This window comes from Vigna unguiculata, chromosome 8 (genome assembly GCF_037176805.1).
Source record: "Vigna unguiculata cultivar grain cowpea cultivar isolate G323 ecotype 2 chromosome 8, ASM3717680v1, whole genome shotgun sequence".
NCBI classification, from domain to species: domain Eukaryota; kingdom Viridiplantae; phylum Streptophyta; class Magnoliopsida; order Fabales; family Fabaceae; genus Vigna; species Vigna unguiculata.
In genome coordinates, this window is record NC_140799.1 from 4,139,379 (window position 1) to 4,157,174 (window position 17,796).

Consider the following 17,796-nt stretch of genomic DNA (forward strand, 5'->3'; position numbering starts at 1 on the left):
AACATCTATGTTATTGATTGTCCTTAACCTTGAAACATGTGCATTACAAACAACAACGATGGTTCCAGAGTGTAAAATAAAACATCTATGTCAAAGGTTCACTTTATTATCGATATTTGTGAAACCAACAAAATGTGCATATTTATGTGTGTTGGATTAAAATATTTGGAACACCCTGTCTATAACTTTAATGTGTGCATGCATCTCAATCATGATGGTATAATAATGTTCATTTTTATATCAAGACGCAACGAAACGAAGTAGCAATATTCTTTCAACAATTTTATCTATTGGAAAAAATATAATAAATTTGTATTTTCATTTTTTAATGAAAATTTAGTTATTTATTTCTAAATAAATTATGGTAGTATTTATATTTATGACAGATAAAAGTAATACATGATATATTTATTATAATTAAGATAAAGAGAATGACTTTTCTTAGCAAAATCATTTATAAATGATATATTTATAGTTGCTATTAGGTTAAGACAAACTTTAAAGTACAATTACTTTATAGTGAAAGGTAATATGAATTAAATATGCACATTGTGGAAATAATCCTTAAAACCAAAAATAAATCTTTAGTTTCTGTCGTACATTAAAACTTCGTAGAATAGAAAACCTAAAAAACGATTCTCTAAAATATTTTTTAATATATTTTTGTCGATTAAAATTTGTTGAAAACTATATAATTAGTAAATAAGACAAAAGAGGCTCAGAGAATTTTATAATTTTAAACAAGTTTTAACTAATGATAAAGTATTTTGAGTTTTATATAAGTTTTGTTAATTAAAAAAAGTAAGATTTGAGTTCAAAATATGTCAACTAGCTTTTTCGTATTATATTAATACACGTGCTTCACATGTTTCATATGAATTTTTGAACCCAAAATATCGTGTGTGATTTCAATCTTCAATGATATCGTGTTTGATGTTCGCAGGGATAGAAAAACAAACATTTTATTTACCCACGTGGATGTCAAATCTTATTTATAAATAAAACAATGGTACATTAGCATCTATTAAAAAAAACGTCTGACAAATTTATTTTAATAAAAAATATATATGTACATATTATAATTTAATTTTAAAAATATAAAAATGTAATTAAAATATGAATATAATAAATTGTTAAATGATTACGTTGGACAGAAACGCGTAAGCTAGAGTCTAATCCTTAAAACATTCTAGATGAATAGATGTTTAAAAATTGTGGAGAAAAAAATCTTATAAATTAAAAATGTCAAATACATAGAATGTAAAGAATATTAAAATCAGTATTAATGCAGTATAAAATTTCTTGAAAGATAAAATTCATAGATTAAAATAGAGTGTATAACTGGTTAACAATAATAAAGTAATCATATGTGAAAAAGAACTAAAAATATTTTGATATAATGATTCTAAAAGATTCTTTTTGTGATGCTGTATTTTTTTAAACTAGTTTTAAACTACATTTTTATAATTTAGATATTAATTTAGTATATTATATTTTTGAAATTCATATGAAATAAAACTGAAATTTTAAATTTAAGAATTGATAACTTATTCCAACATGATAGGTAGATTCTGTAATAATCAATGAAAAGTAGAAGTAGCAAAAAACATTATTAAAAGACCGAATAATGGTGGTTAGGCACCGTTTATGTTATAAGAGAGAGGAAGAAGGAAAGCTGGCAGCATGGTCTGTTTTAATTTCTTTTCTTTTTGTGATAACCATTATCAATTAAACTTTTTTTCTCGAAAGATGAAAAGCAAAAGCATCTGTTTCTGCATCAGAGGGCGCCACAGGAAGAGAAAGGAAAGCAAAGTGGAAGATTTGGAGAAACATGTGAAGCCTAATTACAAGGTGAAAACCAAAGCAAGAGGTTTTGTTGGTGATGGTGGTGACAGCAATGTTGTTGATGGAGGCAGCATGGTTGGTAGCAATGAAGCTGTGATGAGTGTAGCTCATATGTTATTGATGAGTGGCAATGAAGATGGATGTGGGAATGGGCATATGGGGGAATCTGGGGCAGATGCTGCTGCTGCTGACTGATATGTCATACTCTGATGTTTCTGTCAAACACTAAACTTTCATCTACTTTCTTAAATGTTTCTTTTTCGTCTTCTTCTTTAACTGTGATGATTATATTTTAATGATACTTGTTGTGAAGTTTCAATTTTGATAGGGAAGTATGACAAAAGCTAGTTTGAAGTTATCATTCTTCTCATGCAAAGTTAACTGTGATGCTTGATTGCTACCTAAGGATTTGTTTTGTTATGTCTGGAGTAAGACTTTTGAATCAGGGATCGTCCCTTATAAATGAGGAAAAGTGTGCAAAATCCTACCATGATACACTGGAATGATTGCATAACAATAATATTTAAGGGTTTTTATGTTTAAAAATATTATAATATTTAAATGAATTTTAAAACTAATAAAAGCTTGCAAAAAATATGTAAGTTTTACTTATTGGTTTGAAAGAATAATTTTAAAAATGAAAATGAAAAACTTCTTCATAAAAGATCGTTCATATGAAACACCATATTTTTATATTTCTGTGTTATATTATAATACTCACATTTCTCTCCAAGAGTTGAATAGCAAGTTTCAATCAACATCTTATGAAAGGCGTGAATATGATATTTTTAGAAAGATGTATGAATATATATATATATATATATATATATTTTATCTGTTGGAATTGAACACACATCAGGAAATTTATAACAACTCAAGCATCCCCTCCAACTTTGACAAAATATATGAATATAATTATGCATGGTTCAGTTTGAATTTTTTTTTAAAAAGAAAGTTCCTTGTAATGGACATGCATAGCAGAAGAAATAGTATCAGATTCCACATAATGTTGCAGCCCCACCTAATATTGAGCTTTTACAGTGGAGAATCTTGTTCACATCCATACACTGTAACAGCCGGTCCAATCCTTGTCTTGTGTCTTGCGCAAGACACGCACTCTTTCTAGAGTTAAGAGGTTCCTTCCTGCAGGTAAGAATCTCCCTCACTTTCCACTAAAATCTATCTCTTATTCTCATTCACCAAATAAGTGTATTAGCTTATGATATCTACTCATTCCAGATGGCATATAAATGAATGAAGAGTGCACATTATAGTGCTTTCCTTTTGAAATAGCATGGATGCAGATACCTGTTAAATAGAAACAGAGCATAGTAAAATGGTCTGTGGACGTGGTGTAAAAAGAAGAGAATGAAGAGGACATTAAGTTAAAATCTGGTATATTTTTGATTCCGCTAATCGAATGAAAAAGGAATATTTGAGTGCATCCAATGCCATTTAATGTTTACTTTGAAAAAGCAGGATTCCCTTCACCACATTAACATTTTGTGTGGCAGTTCCACCATACATATTTTAGCATAAGAAAGGCAAGATCCGTGAGAACCAAGGTAATTTATTCATCGTCTACCTTCGGAATGGAAGTTGGAGAAAGCAGAAGGAGGAGCAGACTTTCGTCTTATGAGAGAGTGGCAGCGATAAGCTTGGTGGTTCTGGCAGTGGCTTCTCCTCTCTATATAGACCACAGAGCAGAGAGTGAGTTAGATGATGAGCAATCCATAAACTTTGCGTCTCTGTTGCCCTTGCTGCTCTTTGTATTGATTTTAGCCATAGCTTTATCAGCTTTTCTTGACGGGAACTTCACCAGGTTTGATCGCCACTGGATTTATAGAGTTGGTGGTTCTTCTGGAGGTATTGTTTTAATTCTTGTAGTCCTATTTCTAGTGTTGAAGTGTAAAGCGTCTGTGTAACAAGATACCATGAACCAACTATGTAGTAAGATATGCAGCAACGTCTCGTGTTTATGAAGAAACACACGAAACCGCTTAATATTTGGCGAGTAATCATCATCCCGTGTTACTATTTGCCACATCTTAAATGACCGGAGATATCTTCCATGAATGAACCTCAATACGTTAAAAAGAATGTACAGGAGGAGCCGAAGCATATTTGTGTTCAATAACTAAGATTATAATTACTCAATTTTTTCATTAACGGCTTATTCTTATAAGATAATGATACACTTTTCTTTTTCTTAAGGGGCTGAGTCTCAAAAACAACACCTACTTGACCCATCATCCTCTTCACTTTTGGACAACTAAAACTCGTGAGAAAAGGGAGAAATAATGGAGATATCTTCCATGAATGAACTTGAAGTATAATTTAGTTGTATAATGGCAGAACTATAAATTTCTCTTACTAGTATTGACATATCCACCTACGTACGTGCATCGCATGATATCTGTAAAAGGTTTGCAAAGTTGATTTGAAAAAAGCCCATATCATAAACATCGTACACAAACATAAATTCTATGAAGCAATTGGCTTGAATGTCCTAACAATTTCTTTTTCAAAAAGAAAAATATCGAAATTCTGTAAAAATTATAATGACAAACTAGAAACTAAATGCAACCAGAACTAAAGAGTCAAATAGCCACATCCTACCACCTGCATCCTTCTAAGTGTTGGTCAATCATGAGCATAGCTGCACTTGTCATTAGCTTCACAAAAATAACCATGTTTTGTTATTTTAACCGCACCACTCCCAAAAAGTAACGCTATTGCTAAAGAATACACAAACCGGTTGACCCACCTTCAATGCAAGTTCTCATTAATTATTTCATAAAGAATTGAGAAAATACATAGCGAACACACTATAAGCATCCCAAACAATCGAGAATTACATAACGTAAGAAAATGCATACCTGCTATTTCTGAACCATAGACGGGGCGAAAGGAGGGCTTAGAGTATTGTCAGAAGTACCGACATAAATTATGTAATCTGAAGGGAATTTGATTACACGGTGAGAGACGGCTTCGTATTGTCAGCTATCACTGCCAGTTTCTTAAGCCACCTTTACTTTCACATGGATAGAATTTGAATATAAAAAGAATGATCCTCGCGTTGGGGTTTACGCCTCGGTGGTTATGGAGCTCAATGCATTGTCCTTTCAGATAAGCACTTGTTTGTGACATCCGTTAATAATCTATACCGATGATTATCCATATTTACACTAACTTTAAACTTGATAGAATACCCGACACCACAAATATCCGATCATTAGAGGAATGGGGAGGGATTACACCATTTGTCTAAGGCAAGATCCAGAAGATAAATGCGTGTCTCGCATTTACACTAACTTTAAAGACAATACACGACACAATCAATGTCCTTTTATTTGGGGAAGGGGGAGGGGTTACATCAGTTGTCTAAGGCAAGGTCCATAAAATAAAAAAATGCGTATCTCAAAATACAAATGTCAGTACATGATAGAATAATTTACAGCATAATCGATGGAATACTATGGCAATGGATCAGATCCCCTATTTACAACCAAGAAAAAAGGTTACACTATTTTAGAGTCAAATATGTATAAACAAAAATTGAAATGTAAAATTTACAAGAGCTCAAGTATAGGAACGACTGCTTATTACAACAATCCGAAAAATATAACCTGATTTCTATGTATGACAAACATACAGAACAATAACAAGTTGACCATTTACAACACATTTTGGAAATAACCAGATTTATTACCAAGTGTGTCTTCACTTCAAGTGAAAACCACTAGTAAATTAGAAGATCCTTGGTTATGTTTATGAAGTTGACAAGCTGCTGAATATACGCTTCAAATTAGGACATGCTGCACGCAATCTTCCCATGCTCGTTGAGCTAATCTGTAAAGCACAAAAAATATACCAATTAATAAAAAAAAAGATATTCCATCATGTATGAAATGGGTAACAGGATACAATTAATTAAAGATTAGTGCACACGGTACTGCTGATCGCTATCACCTTTGGACAGAAGCGAACATCAAGAGTCTCCAGCATAGCGCATTTGGTTATAGCAGTCTCTACTGCTTCTTCATCAATGTTGCAAGACTAAAACATCGAAGTACCACTCCATCAAAAAAGTTAGTACATTTAATAAAGCAAGCAATTTATGGTGTACAGTAATGAATCAATAGATGTGTTGCCAGAATTAATATAAATTTAAGATGTATTTCCATTTGTCATGTCACTCAGCCCAAACACATCCATTCGTGCTTAATTTCAAGTGGGCCAGGCCAACCCTGCTTGCAAACATTTTGAAAATGCTTGCAGTCTAAAAACAGATCCCACACAACGGAAAAAATTCACATGATAGTTTGTGACAGCTGTAATGCATACAACCTAAGACACATTGCCTAAGCATACTCACAAGCACGGCTGGAACAAAATTTCCCAGCAAGAACTAAATATATAATGAGTGCAACAATCTCTTTTAATTGGAAGAGCAAAAAAAATTACCTGGAGGAATAGACTGGTCAATCTTGGACAATCTAGTTTCAAAACTTCCAAAGAGTAACAATTGCTGAAAAGAAAAGTTTAAACATTAATAACTGTTAGGAGTGATATAATTTATCTACAGATAAGAGAGAAAAGCATGATCGTTTTATAAAAAAATTAAAACAGAATTATATTACAGTTGTTACACAAAGGTCTATCTATATACAGACTACAAGAGATTCTGGGCCCACAGACAGCCCATACACATAAGAGAGTATTTTTCAAGAGAATGAAATACTTATACAGATACACACATTCGGTAACGAGAAGGATAGAAATCAACCCAGTTATTAAAGCCAACCATACCTTAGATTAAGCCAGCTTAGGTTGAGACATGCAACATCAACCTCTTTCAAATTAGTTGATAGAGAAAGGTTTAAAAACAACAAACAGGAACAATGTGCCGCTAATGGAATGAAAACTTTCCGAATGTTCAGACAGCCCACGCAGTTTAAGTTCTGCAGTAGTCGAGTGGGTTGCTCACTTAGCTCATGGAGATTTTCATAAGAACTTGTAACAGATAGCACATTTACACCAGCAATATGCCCGCGACTACATCCCCAATTTAAGTCGTGCATATTGGCACAGCCAGTCAAGTTCACATGTGTAAGGTGTGTGCAGCAAGAAAGAAGCTCCTCTATAGCAGACTGGCATAGTGTAGCATAAGACAAGTCCAACTCCTGGAGGGCTGGTAAAGCTCCCCTCTTGTAGAGTGGTTCAAGTGATGAGTCAGTGAGATATTTGCATGCCTGCAACTTTAATACCTTCAATAAACAAGGAATAATACAATCAGAAAATGGCAAAGAGAATAAATACACAAAGGTGAATCAACCATTTTATTGTCAATTGTCCAAGTACTGATGAAGATATTGTATTTACAATAACATTAAATTTGATTCAACGACATAAATATTTTCTTTCACACATTCCCGCATCCTCCTTCTCCCTCTTCTTCTCTAATTATTTTATGCAATTTTATAATTTAATTAGCAGGTTGCAACAAAAAATAAAACAAATTAGGCTTAATTACTCCTTCAGTCTCATACTTGCATCGAGAGAGAACAATGAAGGGACAAATAGGAATAAAGAGGACGTACTTCAAGTGTAAGTAGGAAGAAAAGGAGACTTCCAACTCCTTGGGAAACAACCTTGGATCCACTTGCTCAAGGAATAAGATGGGGAAGATACAAAGGTGAATGAACCATTGCCAGAAATGTGACTAGAAAAAACTTAGCCAATTATCCATGGACCTTGACAACCCATAGATTGACAAATACATGGTGAAACACCAAGGGCTGAGATGGTTGGACTTAGCTGTCAGACTTGAAGAGAAGATATTTTTGATATTCATTTTCAGAAAACTGCTGCTTAGATTTCTTTAACTTACAAACATTTGTCGCCATCCTAGGAAAGTCGTGTGAGGAGCAACAGGTTTCCCAAGTATGACCCTTTCTCTTACAATACGGGAGCTAAGGACAACCATCTCCACCACCACATCCTCCTCAATTTCCACAACCTCCCCTTCCACAAATGGACACCATTGCCAAAGCTTTAACAGATTCAAGATTCATCCATCCATTTTTATGAGTAGGAACATGAAGAAGCCTTGATATTAAATTTTCCATGAAAGGAACACCTTAATGGTAAAATTGTGATCATGAACATCATAACATTTTGAATTCAAACCATCAAAAGCACCATGTAAAACTACTCTCTCAGCTTCTTGAAACATATTTTGCTCCATAATGACTGATTAGTCTTGAAAAACACACGTTAATATGATTAATCTTTCTGAGTGAGGCAAGTTTTTGAACAAAATCATATAAACAGAATGTCATTAGCAAAAATATTGAGCCTTTATTCCACAATGAACAAATTTGGATGGGTAAGAAAGTCTTTAATATTTGATTCAACAATACAACACATAATTGAAAGTAATGTTCCTTCCATTGAGCTTGTTCCTCAATCCATAATTCGTTAAATTCTATTTTAAAATGTTCATGTCAACCCTGACCAAGGAATCATAATTTTACGAAGGAAAAACCATGACAAATGACTTCAACCATTTAGTTTCCCTACACTAATGGTGGGGCTTCCAAAAATGAAGACAGGGCCAGTTGAGGTAATTTTGTAACACAAAACAGAAAGGATATTCTTCAAGTCACAGATCCCAGACTACTACCCAAAGAAAGGCAAAAATGCAAGGAGAGGCTTGAAACAGGACCAGAGAAGACCAGAGATAAGCGATGGGACTGCCTGTGGTAGCATGTCGAAGCTCTGATGACAAGGCAACACCTGCGGTGATGCACATGCCACAAAGAATCTATGCGAAGGGAAATGTGAAGTGGTTTGTCAGGGTGCTGCCAAGCAAGAACAGAGGTTTGCCAGAAAATAATGTCATTGGAGGACAATGACCATCAGAGATAGACTTCGTGAAAATGACAAAAGTATCAAACCTGCTTTGATACCAACTTGAATATTTGAATAAGACAAAAGGCTTGAGCTTATATTCACTTGGCAACTATAGATTATATATTTCAACAAAATGATGTACAAAAGAAGAATGATAGTGACGGGATCCGACTAGGATAACTTGGTAATACATAAGGTTTTCATAATACATGAAAAAAAAAAAAACTTCTATAATAATTTGAAGACTTTTCCTGAAATGGGCCAAACCTGATTTATGAGGAGCATCCTCCTATATTCCCATCCAATGTTGGACATCTTAACAATAATTAATAAAAACTTAATGAACAATAATTTTGTTTCTAAAATATACCAGCACCCAAAAATATCAACTATTTTATACTTGCAACTTGCAAGTAAACCAGATTAATATCACACTTTTGTTGTATTATTATTAAATGAAAAATACATTTTAGCATGAAGACAATGAACTCAATTCATTATTACTCTTAGAAAGTAAACTTTAATCTTAACTCAACTTGACAAAAATATATGGTTTGCAAGATGAGATTTGCATTCACTTAGGTCATCTCTGTTGCAAGAGTCATTATAAGAGGTTCTAAATTACTTTACATGGGTCTTATTGCGCCTCATCACTTTTAAAACCCCTTGTAACTTTTTCTCTAATGGAATATTCCTGTAAAACCAACACTTTAACTAATATTTTATGTCGTGGTTAATATTTTCAAGACATAAATATATTGTTTTCTTCTTATAACTGAGGATCTCAAATTATATGTCAACGAGGAGGTCTTGTAATACCAAAGTCTTAACTTATGAGCCTGAATATAACCCTTGCAATCGAGATGCCTTTATATACTATAATTTGACCTCGTCACTAGTTGACGTGGGATGTCAAACACACCTCCTAATGCCAAGGACTACACACTTCAAGCATAAGAATAAATATTTAGGTAGTCCAATAACAAATAGCATGATAGGCCCAACAAACCTTTCCAAAATAGGTTTTAATACCATATTAAAAAGTGAATTTTATGTTCAACTTAACCTCACAAAATTGTCTTGGAAGGTGAGGTTTATAATGACTTATATACTACAATTTGATCATATACCTAGTCTATATGCGATTTCCAACAATTACAAACATTAGAAGGTAAAAACAAGGAACACACCTAGTTACACGTGGACATAATACTTCCACTTATTTATTTGTGCAAGTGAACTCAAATAATATCACAATTTTGTTGAGTTAAGTAAAAACAAATTCACATTTATGGAAGAGGACAATGAGCCCAACTAGTTATTTCATAAACATTCGAGGACAAAAGACACATGCACACACTCTGCACTACAATTTCATTAGGTGTTTATAAAATTGGCTGTCCTTTCCCTCAGCATGTGCGTTGTGGTGCCACTCTACTATCACTATACTACTAACAAATCACATACAGCCAAAATTACAAGCACAAAAAGAAAAGGCAACTCTAACCTTTAGCTGTGTACAAGACTCAAAAACAGGCTGCAAATTGACCAAAAAGGTATATGACAAATCAAGTAGGGTCAAATTTGGGAGCCGCTGCAAAGAACAAAGTCCATCCAAACCAATTGATGAGCATGACATCAATATTAACGATTCAATCATTGGGCAAGAGGCAGTTGTTGCAGACAAGCATTCATTTGTCAGTTGGCTGCACCAAAAATATAAACATCAGTCCACATACAAGAAGGATGCCAAAGCAAATAATAAGTGAAACCTCACCTGCAAAATGAAGCATCCAAAGATGTCAAGAGAGGACAATTAACTGATGCTTCAGACAGTACACCACATCCTTTCAGCTCAAGTGAGACCATAACCATGGCTTCTATGCTGAGTATATTTAATTTTGGACATATTCCTAAATTGAGAGATCGAAGACCAACCTAAGCAGATAAAGTAATGAATTTAGCAACTATATCACACATACCACAAACATTACTATGTGCATTTAATCCTAAGCCTTAAACCAAAAGCATCCCCTTTGACTGGAAAGTGCACAAACATGACTTGTTCTTAAAGCATGAAACAGCAAAATCCACATGCAAATTTAATGTTAAAGTTCAATTTCAATTATAGATTTAACATATTTAGTTAAATGATCAAATTAAAAAAGCATAATTAAAAAAATTCAACTTTCAAAGTCTATAAAGTAACTAAGAAATGAATACAACTTACAGGACAAAAGGATGCTCTTTCTAAATGATCACAGCCATCCAAAATTACTTTCTCAAGGTTAGGGCATGTGAGCTCCAGAGTAGTGATTGCCCTACAATCAGCAAGGGAAAGACTGACCAAAGAGGTGCTGAAGAACCGAACTGAGGTCAAGCTCTAAATTCAGTAAAACACCAAAGTTCAGTAAAAAGGGAGAAAGAAAATCCAGAACATTTCACCAATAAAATCAGCTATAAGCAAAAGCAGGAATTCAAACGACACTAATCTCTCGCAAGTGCAACCAGCAGAAAAGTTGAAAGGCATAATTTGATATAAAATTATAAATGATATGAAATGAAACACCTAGATATGTAGCCTCTTAAACACAAGTAGAATATGATAAATAGCACCAACATGTAGCACAAAACCCCTGTAATTTTCAGTATAGAGTACTAGGATAGATCATGGAAACTGATCTAGAATGTGTCACAAAAAGGGGACATATTTCAAAGTACCTCACAATTAGCTAGAACTAGTGATTTCAGCATGGGGCATCCTCCAACATCATTAAAAACATCACATATAGAGTTCGTCAAAGATTCACACTCTGAGAGGTCCACTTCTTGTAAAGATTGACATTGTAGGGCTAAGGTGGTTAAACTTTCTTGCTTTTGCAATGCTAGTTTCTGCATCACCACAAAGTCCATCCTTTACAGAACTAACAATAAATGGCATGAAGGAAAAACCGCAGACTTAATTACAATACATACTTGAAGTGAATTTGAAGTGATATTGATACGATGAAGTGCAGGACAGTTTGATACCAGAATATTAGAAAGCATCATAGTCCTCAAGTTTAAATCGGCAAACCTGCCAATTAAATAATTCAAGAAAATAAATTAGAAAATACCATGCCCAAAAATAGGAAAGGGTTGTGGAGTCAAACAACAATTACACGAGCAACTGAGAAAGGCAAAGACCAACAATATAATTACAACACTTTTTCCAGGGTGAAAAATAAAACAAGAAACATACTTGCGACAGTGTACCAATCTAATAGTCTGCAAACGGGGAAGATCCAATGATACTGATGTCAACAGGCTACAATTATCAAGCTCCAAAACCTGCAGTAGCAGAGTGGCGCCATTTATTCTTCTTAGAAGTCTATACTCAGTAATTCAGACACATCACTAATTTCTACTACCTAGACACATATCATACCTCCAACATATCACTATGAGCTATTGCAGCCATTGAGGCAGAAGTGATCCCCTCACAACTATGAAGCTTTAGAACTGTCAACATCAGCAGTCTAACAGACTTCAAAGAAAAAACAAACAAGTGAGCAACCATGTCAAACAAAGTCATATACTCTTCTTTAATCTATACATGAAAATGTTATTATAGACTCTATAGCACACCTCCAGAGATATGTTTGGGCAGTATGATGCATCGAGAAAACTAAGGTTAGCACAACTCAATGCTATTTCACGCAGAGTTTCATCACTGACACAAGAACAATTTGACATGTCCAGTGAAACAAGTTGTGGGCACGAAGTTGCAGCAGCTCGTATTGCAGCATCAGGAAGTTTGTGGCAAGAGCCTATATCAAGCTCATGCAAAAGTGGACAATTGAGTACAACCTGTGCCATGTTACTGCGCTTCAATGACATAGTTTCCAGCTGTGGGCACCTGAAAAAAGAACAAATAATCAATATACAGTAGCAAAGTGGCCCATAAATGTCAGTTAAACCAAAGCGCATATTTACCTGACTGCTATTCGCATCACACGGCATTTTGTTAATTGAAGATGACACATTCTGTCATGATTTATAGTTATCTCTTGAATGCCATTGCCAAGTGTAGAATCGTTGATATTCAACTTTTTTAGCATAGAACAATCAGCTAAAGCATGGAAAAAAGTATCAGCTATTTGTCCTCTTCCTAATGTTAGAACCTCAAGATTCCTGAAAATGAAGAAAACAAATCAGAGCTGGCGTCCAGCACATAACTTGATTGATTGCAATACCGCATTTAGAATACCTACCTTAATGAAGAGATAGCCCGCATGACAAGCAAGTAAATAGCAGAACCAGATATGCTCACTGCTGTGGCATTGGGATAACGCCTACACATGTCTTCAACTGTAAATTCATATTGAGTTTTAATAAGCACATTTAGCAAAGTTTTAATGAAGCAAGACTTCTGCTTATAGTCATCAAGTATGTGCTATAACATTGCAATAGTTCCCTAACAGCATGAGGCAGATGGATGTCACTAAGAAGTTAAAGTGACCCAATTTTTCTCCCACTGTCTGATTTTTTAGTACCAATTTTCTTCTCTTCGTAATTTTCCCAGCATATGTTGCATCAGAAAAGCCTGCTCTTTCATAACCTGAGTTCATCTCGTTCACTGTTCACCCTCACAAGCTTGAGGTCCCTGTACACTCTCTATTGGAGCATGAGAGGTTCGTTCTCGTTTATTCATTTTCGTCAACTTAGTTCTGTTGGTCAACTTACTACTTCGTTATGCTAATGAATGACTTAACTTCGTTTTTAATTTTTATTTTTGCCACACTCACTCTCTATTGAAGTTTGAGGGGCTTATTCATTTTCACAGTTTCACCCACATGCTCTGTTGCTCAACGTAGTACTTTCAATTGTCAAACTAAATGATGAATATGGCTTTAATTTCAGATTTTTTTTATTTAATTTTACCATTTACTCGTATATGACAAAATCTTTATGTTGGATCTACAATTTGGGTAAAACATCCATCCTGTTATAGCATTTATTCAGGGATATGAGACCAGTTATTTCGCACAACTCTCAGGGATTGATAAATATGCTTTCACTAGTAGAAGACTCACCTACAGGGCACAACATAAAACTAATAAAGAAAAGGGAAAATAGCTTACTACAACATATATAGAGACTCACATTGTTCCACAGAAATGTTACGATCTTCAAAATTCAAGCTTTTCCAGAAATCTTCATGAGCACTTGCACTTCGCCACTGTTTACAAACCCTGGCAGCCTTGCAAAGATTGGGATGATCCAAAAACGAGAAAACCTAAATTTCACATATAGCAAAAGAGGACGAAAGAGTTAAGAGAAAAAACATACCAGGAAAATTCAAAATTCAAAATAAATAGCAAAAAAATATTTTCCACGAGGATTACCATATGCAACAAGTCATCGGTGAGATCCATTCTGATCTCTACATCTTCCACTTTCAAGATATCAATATTATCTCCTTCACCGTCTTCCACAATGCTGGAATCAAAACCACTCTCCTCACCACCGCCCATCAATGCAAATGTATCACAACAAGCCTCACCGTTGGGTCGAAGAGAATCGTTAATGTAGTCATAATCTCCACATTCATTAGAAGCACCGCATTTCCCTGCATTCGTCGAAAAGTACCGCTCCCTGCAAAAATGAAAAAAAAAAAAAGACAAGCACCGCAATCAATCGCCACAGAAAAACTGCAAGAACGAAAACCGAAAGAGAAACACTCAAGAACAGTTTCCAGTTTCAAAACGAAAGCTAGCAAAACGCAACAAAACGAAAGTGGACTGACACGTCATCATCGTCAGAACAACAACAATGCACACACTAAGAAGACATTCACACGTTCGGTTCGCGAAACTCACTCGAAATCGGCATAGAACTTGGCGCGCTTGTGGCTCAAATCGCGGTTCTCGACGCCGCCTGCGACGGTGCTGTCCGAGCACGCGGCGGCGCTGCACTCGCCGGTCCACGAGATCAATGCCTCGGTGCGCGGCTGCACCGACGTCATCGCGAATCGGTCATCGTCACGATTTTCTTCAGCGTGGTGGTCGGCGACAGCAGCGGCTCCAACACCGGTAACGACGTCGTTTTCGGAAATGTCCTCTTCCTTCATGAGGTTTAGGTTATCTTGTTCCTCTTCAGTGAAGCATAGACAGCACCAAAGCTTCATGCACTTGAACTTGGCGATGGCTGGATGTGGATCCTACGCATTTGGAGAGGCAATTTGGGGAAACCCTAAGCGCTGGAGCGGAAACGATTTGGGGCAGTGAGAAAAATTGAGGGAAGGAGAGAGAAAATGAAGAGTGGAAGTGAGGAGAGAGAAAGACGGTAAAATGGATCTGATCGGATCTTGGGAGCTGCTGCTGCTGCTTTTTTTTCTCGGGATGTTCTTCCTCTGCCTCTGCTATGGGGTTGCTCTATATCTCAGCAAGTGAGAAATTCGTACTTTTTGTGCCAAAAAACTCAAGGAGAGAGACTGAGTGAGAGAGAAAAGCCCCTCAAACGATGCCGTTTCGTTCTTTTAGGGGACGTTTTGTTTCTTCTGCCGAATGGTGAGATTAACAACACTGTCCTCGTTTGATACTGTTTTTGTAACACTGCAATACATTAAAAGTTCTGTTAAGAAAATAATGTAAGAAAGAAAACTATATTAACATTATTTATTTTTAAATTTTGTTCCAATTAATTATTGGTTTTCATAATTTTTCTTAGATATAACTTGCGTAAGCTTATTTTTAAATATACATGATAATTTTATATAATATTAGGTTAATATATAAAATAAAATTATATTTATTAAAAAATAAAGTAAAATATATCAGAAAAGATGAATAATAACGGTTCATAAATAGAAGAAAAGAAAATAGCGAAGATAGACAATTTTATAAAAATATTTATAAAAGTAACGATCAATTTTAAAAAAAATTATAAATAATTATATTTTAAAGGGTAAAATTGGTATTTTGAAATGTGAACACAAAAGAGACAATCCTCTTTATTTATATTTATATATTGTTATAGATAGATTATTAATTTGGTCCCTAATTTTTTTAGTTTGTTTAATTTAGTCTTGAATTTTTGAAAGGTTCAATTTGATATCCTTAAATCAATTTAATATTTTTCGTTATATTTTCGTTAACGTTGGTTGTATAATGGTGAATTGTCACTATACAACAAATTAAACAACTAATCTTAATACTGTACTGAATACATTTAATAAAAAAACATCAACATAGAAACTAAAATGATATTAGTTATATCCAATTAATTAACAATTTCACCTACATTTGTATTGCATTATGACAGTTCATCATTATACAAATAACATTAAGTAAAATATAACAAAAAATACTAAATTGAATCGCTTAAAATAAAACAAGAACACAAAAAATTGAACCAACTCAAACCATAGTAGAAAATTAATAATTATACCTTTTCGTTAGCATATTTGAAAACACTTGTTTGTGGTTGTTACACGTGTCGTTTTTAATGCCTTCACTTATTTAGTTTGTTTTTGTCTTTTTTGTTTTCTATTTCTTTTATATAAACACGTTTGTTTTTACTTTATTTATGTTTCCTTACTCTTTTTTTTCATCTATTTTATTTTTTCATTTATATAAAAAATGTAAACCTATATATAATTATTGTAAAGCAAACAAGTTGTGTCGTGTTTGTAAAAATAAATTTAGCAAAAAACACCAAAACATTCTGCTACAAAATTTATCGATACAAGGATAATGAGACATGTATAACGGAAGAAGATCCAGGTTGAAAGGGACAAAGAGTGGAATCGAAAATAGTGTGGAATATAGCTTCCTAAAATATTTTGTTGTTGTTTTAAAATACTTTGAAATCCAACATTGATTTCTAACTAAATTTTATGTAATATTCTTTGGATATTCTAAATCAACTTTTTTAAAAGAAATATTTTTGTTATAATACTATGTAGTTAAGGGTCATTGATTACTTCTATAACATGAAAGATAAAGTTAATTAGTTCGTTTAGCTATTCTTATAACTTCTCATTAAAAAAGTTGTAACGTTAACTTCTCGTCGTAATTACATTTCATTAATAATGTTGTAATTTTTAATTTGTCCTTCTCGTAATCTTTAATCAACAATATTGTATTTTTTTCAACTTTTCATAGTATTTTATTGTATGTTTTATATTATTATTTTAATAGTTTTATATATAAAAATGTCACCGACTTGTATAAAATACTTTTGACTTATACTAAACAAGTAAAACATCATAACCCTTATAGTTCACCAATATAAATAATGAAAGAAGGCTTTTACTTAAGTTATTTTTTATTTTTTATATTTATTAAATATCCAACATAATTTTGAGTGACATAAATTTCCGTTGAACTATTACTCTTATATAAACTTACATCACATTGTCATATATGTTAATGTAAATTTGTGTCAAAAGTCTTCACTTTGATATCAATTTGGAAAAGTTTTTTAAAATACAAAGATTTACATTTGTTAATGCAAATTAAGACGTAAATTTACGTCAAATAGATGATAGTACGACATAAATCTTTGTGTTTCTTCAAATTAAATTGATTTTGGTATGAATTCAAAACTTGTAAATTAGAAACTACTCATAATAGAATATATATTTGAATTATAACATTTTCATAGCAGACTACTCATCTCCGAACTCAAAATAAATACCAAACTCTTCTCTTCAATAAAATGAGTAGTCTAGCTTTAAAAAACATACTAATGAAATAACTTGAGCTATATGTGTCGGAGGAGAAAGTTTGTCCATTATTATCTTATTTGGGTCATGTCTTCATTCAATATAGGTGATGGATTGCGGGAGGTCTGAAATAATGATACAACATTATTATGTAATAGTTTAAAAAGGTCATGTCTCATTTGTCTCGTATTTAACTTTTTTTTATCAAATAAATATTTGAGACTCTTTTGATAACTAAAAACCTCAAACTTACCACCATAAACATATTGTCTCCATATTTTGAGTGCAAAAATAGTGAAAAATAGTTATAAATTATGAGTTAG

The 17,796-nt window shown here is 33.5% G+C and overlaps 2 protein-coding genes across 2 annotated transcripts; one reads left to right on the forward strand and one right to left on the reverse strand.

Annotated features, from left to right (window-relative positions):
• The first annotated feature begins 2,039 nt into the window (after positions 1 to 2,039).
• Positions 2,040 to 3,945, forward strand: LOC146884035 (uncharacterized). The gene is made up of 2 exons (XM_085665496.1): positions 2,040 to 2,994; positions 3,085 to 3,945. The coding sequence occupies exon 2, from the start codon at positions 3,438 to 3,440 to the stop codon at positions 3,768 to 3,770; it is 333 nt and encodes a 110-aa protein (XP_085521622.1). The 5' UTR covers positions 2,040 to 2,994; positions 3,085 to 3,437; the 3' UTR covers positions 3,771 to 3,945.
• Positions 3,946 to 5,244: 1,299 nt separating this feature from the next.
• LOC114194016 (F-box/LRR-repeat protein 15-like) lies at positions 5,245 to 15,272 on the reverse strand. Its single transcript, XM_028084046.2, has 17 exons — positions 14,625 to 15,272; positions 14,151 to 14,400; positions 13,909 to 14,041; positions 13,017 to 13,113; positions 12,739 to 12,936; positions 12,391 to 12,661; positions 12,191 to 12,289; positions 12,005 to 12,093; positions 11,740 to 11,839; positions 11,485 to 11,655; positions 10,994 to 11,146; positions 10,541 to 10,701; positions 10,271 to 10,469; positions 6,658 to 7,115; positions 6,313 to 6,376; positions 5,818 to 5,904; positions 5,245 to 5,697 (listed from the first exon to the last, which is right to left on the reverse strand). The coding sequence occupies exons 1-17, from the start codon at positions 14,930 to 14,932 to the stop codon at positions 5,617 to 5,619; spliced, it is 2,919 nt and encodes a 972-aa protein (XP_027939847.1). The 5' UTR covers positions 14,933 to 15,272; the 3' UTR covers positions 5,245 to 5,616.
• Positions 15,273 to 17,796: the final 2,524 nt, after the last annotated feature.